Consider the following 8,906-nt stretch of genomic DNA (forward strand, 5'->3'; position numbering starts at 1 on the left):
CTTGTAGCAAACCTAAGCCAAGGAAGATTCGCGAAGTCTTGCAAATCAAGGAGGCAGTGGAAGGTTTGGGGTCTGCCAGTATGGTAAACATGGGGATTGGAGTATTCTGTGCAAAAAAAAACTTAAGACACGAGAGCCTCGAATTCGACTACATGGGGGTATATCGAAAGGAATAAATGGCCCGATCGAGACAGGACACAAAAAAGGACAAGAAATAAACCCGTCAATCCCGAAACAACTGCAAAGGCAGCCTCCTCACCGTCTACACTATGGCGCATTACCACCAGCGCCGGCACCACCACCCGCGCCCCCAGCACCGCTAACCCCACCAGCCCCAGGAGGCGGCGGCACATGCCAAACCGGCGGCGGCACAAGCGGTAGCGACGGCAGCGGCTTGGCCGGGTCCGGGATGACCGGGTCCGACGGCGGAGGGTCGATGTCGCCAAAGTAGTGCCTGAAGAAGTTTGCAATGTTCTGGTCCGTCTCCAGGTCCGTCTGCTCGTGCGACGGGTCGTCGTCGTCCTCGAGTGCGCGGTCGGCCTCGGCCGCCTCGCGAGCCTGCCCCCCCCCAATTTCAGGGGTTCTGCTCAGCCGTGCGCCATCGGGGCAACTAATAACAAGAGAAACAACAAGGGTGTCTCTCTCCTCCTCGGAGATATCCGTACGCAGCTGCCTCCATTTCTCTGCTAATTTCCACCCTACACATCCATCCCTGGAACGGCTCTCAAACTTCATGTCCCTCCATTATTTTTGAGGGGGGCTTTCTCCTTCCTTTTCTTTTTCCTTTGCGAAAAAAGACGCAACGATTAAAGCATTCCCATCAAACACGTCGCCAAACCTCATTTTGACGCAATTGCCACCAAGTATCCGTAAGGTACCTAGGACAGGTACATAGCCTGCCGTGAGATCGCCATGCTCTGCAAGGCCTGCCAGTTCGTGCTGCAAAACACGTCGGCCTGCACCGGGCAGCAGACCACATTCCGGGCCTCGCTGTGGCGGATCCGGGGCAACTCGACATTCGGAAACTGCTTCCTTTGCACGGCCGTCGACAAGGCCGTGCACGGTTCTGGCCCTTTCGAAAGGAGACTGGCTGGATGCCCGGACGATTCCGACGAGTTGTCCAAGACCGAGGCCCTGGTGCTCGGCTTCGCTTGTAGGATCGCGTCGCGGCCTCGGTTTTCCCAGCATGTGCGTGGTGAGTTATTCTAGTTGGGTGCATCGATTCAACGTTGCCGCCGATTGATGGGAGCCAGCATGCAGGCAGGTCATGTTGATCAAGGCGTGGATACCTAGGTGGCAGGTATCAGAGCATGCACTAACCGGTCGAGCAGAAAAGGACGTCAATTTTGTGATTGACTGGGAGTACACTTGGCCGCCCAGTGGCGAGGGCGAGGGCGAGGGCACATCGACAGGTGACTCTGCAGCTGGGTCATTGGAGTTCTACTTTTCCCCCATCCACAAGGACCAAGAGAGCGACGAGTCGGTGGGCGTCGAAATGCGGCTGCTCAACCGGGGCGCCCCGTCCCGTGTCAGCGTGCAGTACAAACGGAAACAGTACAGCGAGAACTGCCCAGAGTGCCGTTCCCTGGACCTGCCCAAAGACGCCTTCCACGCCTTCCTCGACCCGGAGCAAAGCCAGGCCATGTTCGGCGACACAGGCCGGTATGTGGAGGACGATGGCGGCAACACCATACTCCGAGACGGCTTTCGGCTCGACCCCGACGTGGACGGGGACGTGGCTAGCGGCAACACGGGGTCCGACCAGACATGGAACCAGATCCGGCGGTGGATGGACATGTGCCACGCCACGCACGACAAGTGCCCCAAGCCAACGACCTCCAACGAGAATGCGGATGGGGCCGTGACAGCTTACTACCCAACCAGGCTGCTCGACATGCAGTCGCCCGTTGACGACGACCTCCACGGCCCGATACGCCTCATCACATGCCGGGACGAGAAGCCGACAGGGCGCTACATGACGCTGAGCCACTGCTGGGGGAAGCAGCCCATCATCACGCTCACCTCGGAGAATCTGGCCGAGCTCTCGCAGCGCGGCATCGCCTTTGGGGCCCTGTCCAAGACGTTCCAGGATGCCGTCGTCATCACGCGGAAGATGGGGGTGCGCTATCTGTGGATCGACTCCCTCTGCATCATCCAGACGGGGCAGGACGCGCGGCAGGACTGGCACGTCGAGTCGGCGACCATGGCCCAGGTCTACCGGGGCACCTTCCTCAACATTGGGGCGACCGGCGCGGCCGACGGCCGGGACGGCTGCTTCCGGGCGAGAGACTACGACGACGTCTTTAGGCCGGCTGTGTAAGTGCCTCTCTGCTACCTACCTACATTACAAATCCCTTTGCAACCGCCGGCCTAACCCAGCATCTCCCAACATCATCAGCTGGAAATCCGACTGCATGACGCACTATGCGCAGCACCGACAAAAGTACCGGCTTATCGAGCCGTCCTTTCTCGACGACTGGCTGCTCGGCGAGCCGCTGCTGCAGCGCGGGTGGGTGTACCAGGAGCGCTTCCTGGCGCCGCGCATGCTGCACTTTGGGTCGCGCCAGCTGTTTTGGGAGTGCCGCGCGACGACGGCCTGCGAGTCGTTTCCGGCGTTCCTGCTGCCACCCATCGCCATGATGACCCTCAACCACCCCGAGCTCGTGGAGCTGATGGAGGGAAAGTCGACGACGGACAGCAGGCGGGGCCACAGCGTGTGGCACCGTATCGTCGAGGAGTACTGCGCCAAGGCCCTGACCAAGGGCGAGGACAAGCTCGTGGCCATCTCGGGCGTGGCGCAGCAGTACTGGGACCTCGTGCTCGGCGCGGACGACCAGTACTGGGCCGGGTTGTGGAGCTCCGACATGCCGCACGGGCTGTTCTGGTCGGTCGAGGACGGCCGGGGCAGGCGCCCGGACGGGTGGCGGGCCCCGACCTGGTCGTGGGCGTCCATTGACGGCCCCATCACCGCGGGCGCGGCAAGGCACTTTACTGCCAGCGGCAAAGACAGGCTGCTGGCCGCGTTTGAGCACCCGAAAATCGGACGCGCCCGAAAGTCAAATCCCTTTGGCCCTGTGACCTCGGGCGCGTGGAAGTTCCGGACGCGGCTCGTCCCCGTGCGCGCCGTCCGGGATGGCAGTGACAAGGGCGGCTGGCAGCTGCGCGCAAACGACGGAAGACCAATCAAAAACAGCAAGTGGGCGCCGGACGAGGCCGCCGGGGATCCCGTTGTCCTGCTGCTGTGCCTCTGCGTGGTGTCGGGCGAGAGCGGCATGCACGGCTTGACAGTTGCTCAAGTAGAGGGAAAGGACAATGAATACGTGCGTACTGGTGTCTTTGAGCTGTGGAAGGAGGACGGAGATGACGAGGAGGAGGAGGAGGAGGAGGAGGAGGAGGAGGAGGAACATGAGATTGAGATCAGCTTGGACTACTACGAGGAGACAGCAACAAGCGATGGTGGTGGGGAAATCGAACTTGAGAAAATCCCACCAAAGCGCAGCAGTACAACAAGCGACGACGACGAGCCTCTGCAGCTTGCTTCGGAAAGCCGTGGCAACTCGACGGATGGTGGGGACGAAGAAGAAGAAGAGAAGAAGTGGTTTTGCCCCCCACCGCCGTTCCGTAGCGTGTGGGAGCTGGGTGTCGAGTTGAGGACAGAGAACCACTGGTTGATCCTTTACAGTTTGGCATTTGGGGGAGAGGAGGACCTTTGGGTCGTGTAATTTTTGGTTATTAGCACTGGTTTCTTACACAGGTGCTCCTGGGACGAGCACGGACTTGTGGTTAAACAAGGAGATCAACCTCCCAGATGACGATCCTCGGCTCGTCCATATAATGGTTCATTATTTCTACCATTTGGACTACGATGTCCAGGGACAGGATCGGGGTGGCCCTTTTGATGGGCCAGAGATGAAGGGAAACGGAACCGACGACGGCGAGCCGATCCTTGTTACTCATGCAAAGGTTTACACTTTAGCAGAGAAGTACCTTATCGACGGACTGAAGAGCCTCGCGCTTCAGGAATTCGAGATGGTGACTGCTGGGACCTTAGATGTCGATCATTTCCTCCAGGCAACGCAGGAGATATAATTACACATCCACTATTAAAGGAGAGAGAGGCTTGAGGGATGTCGTCGTGGCAATCTTTTTTAAGCACCCCGAATGGCTGGACGAGAGCGAAGTGCAACAGGTGATCAAGGAGTTAGGAGCTTTGACATTTGATCTCGTCATGTATGCGCACCGACGTGGCGAGTTCGCTCGGTCGTATTGAGGTCCTACCTCAAGACCATCAGGGCCTTGGCCCGATACGACCTCGATAAGTAATGGTGCACGAGGCTGGGAACGGTCGTGCTGCAGTAAGCAGAAAACCCAGAGGAAGAGAGTGGTGATCAAATTCGTATGGGAGTAGGAGCACGCAGGCGTAGGGGAAAATAAAGGCGGCGGCTCAACAACAGAATACGAAGCGTGCTTTCGGAGTCAGTACTGCGGGTGGCGACGGTGACAAGAGTGAACGGAGAGTCGGGGCTGTGGTTGAGGCCTTTCGTCGCAGTGGGCCGCGTGGCCCCGCTCGTGGTTCGTCTCGATGTGATGGTCGCGTCCTCAATCGATTGCATGGCTTCGCGCACCTTGGTGCTTGGTTTCAGAGTACAGTACGGTCGCCTTAGTGAGGGTGATTGGTCGGGCGTCTCATGCCTGGCGGTGCCATCTCCAGCCGTGACTGTGATCGTGTCCTTAACCGGGGTTCCAGGGTCTTGGGGCGCGCCACCCCGTGCGGCGCCCCCAGGCGGCGCTCATCGCTTAGTTCTTCCACTCTTCTCCCTGGCATAAGCTTGGAGGCACAGTCCCCCAATGGCGGGCCGAACCGCCAAAGATGCCGCGATGCCGCCACAAAAAGAAGTGGGGCGACACACAATACCAGGGACCCAACTACTGATTTGGCCCCCAAAAGCTTATCTTTTCGGGCAAGAGGGTTAAAAAACAGGGGGTTTCGGGATCCAAAAACGGGTGCCTCTTTTCCTCTGTTAGTGCTGTCCGTTTTAAGAAAACGGTGAACCCGGCTGTGCCGCAGAACCGTTCAGGCTTATGCAGCAGGTGCGGCACAGCAGCCAATCGAGCGCTGCCATCGGGCACAACCCCGCCCTCAGGCAGCAGGGGACCCGCGCGATTCAGTCCGCGCGTTGTTACTGCCGTCGGTCGCCGTCGACACATCGGCGTCGGGCAAGGCCGCACGGGCCGCCGTCGCCGCCGAAGTTGATCCTGTGGACGGTCAGGGTTGCAGCCGGTCCTGAGCAAGCCTGGGATGAAATAGAGCAGGTCTTCGGGAGCGGGTCTTCGGGATCGGCGACGACCACTGGGTCACTTTCCGCAAATAATTTTCTGACTCCCAGCTCACCCCTTCCCCCCTCCCGGAAGCGACAGCAAGTCCTTTGCTCGCCCTGAGAGCCTGATGCCACATGTGACGCCACTCACCTGCTCGGCTAATACCCCTGTTACCCCCCTTGCTCGACTCATATCGTAGCGTTTAATATCCTTCTCATCTGTAGAACAAGGGCGGCATTCCGTCCGTTGTAGGGTTGGAGGGGTTGGGTTGCTCGGGCGCACGGACATTGGGTTCACTTTGACTGCACGTGATCTTCCCATCTCCTGGCCAACTCGGTACGCTACCTAGTGAGGATCCTAGCTGACCCGCATCTCTAGCCAGGTATCTGTTGCCCCCCACTAACCGAAAAAAAAAAAACGAGCCACAAAACTTTTCCCCCATACAACTCTACAGCAAAAAGCATCAGTCTCAATCAAAACAAACCCAATTCGCGATGCCTCAGCACCATTCTACGCCTAAAAAAGCATTAATTACCTAGAATCTTGACTGCCCATTCAACTGCATAGAAAAGCAGTTAAATTTTATTTTTTTGTTGTTGATGATCAGCTTTTTGAAGTGTGCCCCTATTTTGGGTGGGTGGCTCGTTTTTTGTTTTCGGTTGGTGCCCCCCTCAAGTCTAGGTTCCTATCGTCCGGAATGATGGACGCGGTGGCTGCTGCCGCTCCAAAAGCGCCCAGATCAGCTTCAGGGGCCTCACAGGGAGGGCCGTCGATGCGGGATGTCGTCAGTCTTGACAGAACAGGAAAAGCAGACACCCTGGCCGACTTGGCCTTGCCAGGACTAGTAGGCACGCTGTTGAATGCGACCAAGGGCCTGGGCGGCGGATTGGGCTGATGTGGCGCCTATTCCGACGACCTTGAAGCAACTCTACGTGGTCCCCCGATCGTCGCCTGGGGCGGGATTGTCCTGGGCGACAGCGGCTGTGTCGCCGAACGGTCTCGACCTCGGCTCAGGACCCGAGGCTGCGAGCGGGAGCGCTCGAGATTGGGTAGTTCCCTTGCCAGCCCGCCCAGACGACGAGCGGCGTGTCGGTGCCCGGTGATGGGACCGCGCTGCCCAGTAGCCCCCCATCTCGATCGGAACATTCCTCCTGGCTGGCCCCGGGGACGTACGTGGACGGGTGGGTGCCTCGCCGTGCGACCGTGGCAGCAGAGCCTCTATTCATCCCCACCCATCGTTCCGCCTTGGCTGACTCCAGATGGGGGATCCGGGAGGTAGTACCAGATACCAGGTAGGTAGGTACCCTTCGTGCTTTCGAGCAGCACTCCAAAAAGGGCTCTGCGAGCCCGCCCAAAAAAAGCCAATCGACGACTGCCGCGTTCGAGAACGCGGATGGCGGCAGCACCTGCAAAGGGGCCTCAGCCTGTGTGCTAGACCGGGCGCCACCTCTCTCTCTCTCTCTCTCTCTCTAAAAAAAAAAAAAACGCCATTTTGTTTTTGCCAGCTTTTGCACAATGCGTGCATGGGCGGGCACCCTATCATGTGTGGTCGCCCCCTCCCATCGGCCTCGTTCGCGCCTTGCGTGGCCTTCACGATTGGCATCCTTCTTCTGTGGGGCGCCTGCCCGTTGGCCGCCTTCGCCGCAAGCCTGCGCCCGAGAGGGTGTCGTCGCGTCACCGCCGGCTTCGCTGCGTCGTCGCGACACTGGTGGCCCGATCTGGTGATGGGGTCTTCATTGGGTATATGTGTATCAACGCCACCTCCGCCCGGCTTCCCAGAGCTCTCGCTCGCTTTTTTTGTCTGGCACAAAATGTTCTTCCCTTGAAATGCCGATGCCTGCCCGACTGTGGTGCCGCCGTGAAAGTCGGCAAGGCTCGATATAATGTCGTGGAGCCTGCCTTTTCCTCCCACCCTTTTCTGCCCACTCGATCAAACAAAGTCTAGGACTTCACCAACATCCATTTGACGATAGACCCAATCCTGCATTTCCCCGTCTCAGTCCTATCGCCAGCCATGCCTGCACAGCCATTTGACTTGGACGCTGCCGAGCAAGGCATGGCCAGGAGCTCCACCTCGAGCACAGCCGTACACTCGGACCTGGAAGACTGTGAGCTCCGTGATCTAGTGCCTCCTTGCAGACGAAAACGAGAAGAAATAACTGATATTCGATGGTGGCCAAGTCGGCATCAAGGAGCTCACCATTCCCGCCATGCAAGCCGTGTATCTGGATATTCGCTGCTTCCCTGTCTTTCCCGAGGCTGCCTGTGACTCCATCCACGGTTTGGCTAGCGGTGTGTACTCTCTTATCAAGCAGAAAAATGATCTCATGAAGCTTGGCGTCGGCGAAAAGTGCCTTAGTTCCGTGCAGCAGCAAACGACCGAGGCCCTGGAGAAGTACTGTGGGTTCGCCATGCCCGTCCCTACCAGGAGTCCTTATGCTCATTGGACAACTCTCCTCCTGCCTAGACTCCTTCTTAGCCCTAGCCAACAAGGTGCTAGGGTTTGAGACTCCTAGCTCCGCATCCCTCAAGGAGCTAGGGGCCTTCTACAGGCAGCAACACCTAGCTGTCCCTGAAGCAATCCGGAACGACTTACAGGGCGAGTACAGGCTCATCAATCCCAAGCGGGAAAAACACGAGAAGGAGCTTATCAAGTGCTGGCATAATATGGACTGGGAAAAGTGGTTTGTGAGCGCCCCGTCCATTCCCACCACCACCCACCCCGCACCCTGCATGCTAACCCCTGCGTCTACTTCTGAGGCAGGCCTGGGCCAGGATGGGCAACATACAAGGCGATGGCTGGCTGTCCGGCTCGACCACCTTTTCGGACCGCAAGGTCATGGTGCTCGCGGGCGCTCTGAGGTCCATCGTGGTCTGCCTGGCCGTGGTAGTACCCATGGCCGTGGTCCCGCTCGGGGATCTCAGCACTGGCGTCGCGCTCATGGTCTGCCTCCTGCTGCTGCTGATATTCGGGGGCGTGCAAATGTGGCTGTTTGCAAACCACGAAATGTCGTTCCTGGTCTATGCTGGTTTCCTTGCTACCATACTTCAGGTAAAAACCGGAGGCTGAGGGCTTGTCCTTGTTCCGGGTGTATACATGCCCATGGCTGGAGCAAGAGGGCGAGCGCGACCGCCATATCCCTCTGGGCGTGTACTGGACTGGACGTATGGATGGATATGATACCTGTCTCTGGTGTGGATATTACTAGCTAATCTGCTAATTTAATTGCAAGATAAAAAGGCGAAGCAGCGTATATGCATCAAGTCTTGCCCGCGCCTAGGGCACGTGGCATCGGGCGCTTATCCGTCCTTTGTGCGGCCCTAAAACGTGGTCTGGCGAAACTAGGCCAGGCTGACGAATGGATCACCACCAAGCCCCTCCCTCCCCTCCATTGGCCTCTTCAAAGGCTCATGTCAACCTGGCTGCGACCGGACCGAGCTCGGTGATGGGTAGTGCGGGAAAAAGGACGCAGACCCGAGGTCACAGCGGCGGCAAAAACACAAGAGCCGTGCAGGTGTTTGCCGCGCGCACTCGCCTCGGTATGCGGTGTGGTGTGTGTTTGATCGCGATTGCACGACGCACCTCT

General features: G+C 58.5%; 4 protein-coding genes across 5 annotated transcripts; 3 read left to right on the top strand and 1 right to left on the bottom strand.

Annotated features, from left to right (window-relative positions):
• Window positions 1-267: 267 nt before the first annotated feature.
• Window positions 268-735, bottom strand: GGTG_02592 (hypothetical protein; the record flags this gene model as incomplete). The annotated part of the gene is made up of 1 exon (XM_009220364.1): window positions 268-735. One exon carries the CDS (start codon window positions 733-735, stop codon window positions 268-270), a length of 468 nt encoding a protein of 155 aa, XP_009218628.1.
• Window positions 736-1,164: 429 nt separating this feature from the next.
• On the top strand, window positions 1,165-3,830 carry GGTG_02593 (hypothetical protein). Its single transcript, XM_009220365.1, has 3 exons — window positions 1,165-1,195; window positions 1,332-2,316; window positions 2,399-3,830. The coding sequence occupies exons 2-3, from the start codon at window positions 1,496-1,498 to the stop codon at window positions 3,720-3,722; spliced, it is 2,145 nt and encodes a 714-aa protein (XP_009218629.1). The 5' UTR covers window positions 1,165-1,195; window positions 1,332-1,495; the 3' UTR covers window positions 3,723-3,830.
• Window positions 3,831-4,322: 492 nt separating this feature from the next.
• Window positions 4,323-5,288, top strand: GGTG_02594 (hypothetical protein; the record flags this gene model as incomplete). The annotated part of the gene is made up of 3 exons (XM_009220366.1): window positions 4,323-4,355; window positions 4,455-4,649; window positions 5,079-5,288. The coding sequence occupies 3 exons, from the start codon at window positions 4,323-4,325 to the stop codon at window positions 5,286-5,288; spliced, it is 438 nt and encodes a 145-aa protein (XP_009218630.1).
• Window positions 5,289-5,725: 437 nt separating this feature from the next.
• GGTG_02595 lies at window positions 5,726-8,565 on the top strand. 2 transcript variants are annotated; one of them, XM_009220368.1, is made up of 6 exons: window positions 5,726-5,977; window positions 6,132-6,500; window positions 6,599-7,427; window positions 7,501-7,719; window positions 7,787-8,007; window positions 8,084-8,565. In XM_009220368.1, exons 3-6 carry the CDS (start codon window positions 7,334-7,336, stop codon window positions 8,387-8,389), a joined length of 840 nt encoding a protein of 279 aa, XP_009218632.1. In that variant the 5' UTR covers window positions 5,726-5,977; window positions 6,132-6,500; window positions 6,599-7,333; the 3' UTR covers window positions 8,390-8,565. The 2 variants fall into 2 exon arrangements, with proteins under 2 accessions (XP_009218632.1, XP_009218631.1); XM_009220367.1 differs by having other exon boundaries at window positions 5,726-6,500.
• The last annotated feature ends 341 nt before the right edge of the window (window positions 8,566-8,906 follow it).

This window comes from Gaeumannomyces tritici, assembly GCF_000145635.1.
Source record: "Gaeumannomyces tritici R3-111a-1 unplaced genomic scaffold supercont2.2, whole genome shotgun sequence".
NCBI classification, from domain to species: domain Eukaryota; kingdom Fungi; phylum Ascomycota; class Sordariomycetes; order Magnaporthales; family Magnaporthaceae; genus Gaeumannomyces; species Gaeumannomyces tritici.

Bases quoted from the DNA above. Each gene is read 5' to 3' on its own strand.
- GGTG_02593 (XM_009220365.1), top strand. From the start codon at position 1,496: ATGCGGCTGCTCAACCGGGGCGCCCCGTCCCGTGTCAGCGTGCAGTAC. The intron at 2,317-2,398 runs GTAAGTGCCTCT...CAACATCATCAG, and splicing joins GACGTCTTTAGGCCGGCTGT to CTGGAAATCCGACTGCATGA.
- GGTG_02595 (XM_009220367.1), top strand. From the start codon at position 7,334: ATGCCTGCACAGCCATTTGACTTGGACGCTGCCGAGCAAGGCATGGCC. The intron at 7,720-7,786 runs GTGGGTTCGCCA...CCTCCTGCCTAG, and splicing joins CGAGGCCCTGGAGAAGTACT to ACTCCTTCTTAGCCCTAGCC. The intron at 8,008-8,083 runs GTGAGCGCCCCG...CTTCTGAGGCAG, and splicing joins TGGACTGGGAAAAGTGGTTT to GCCTGGGCCAGGATGGGCAA.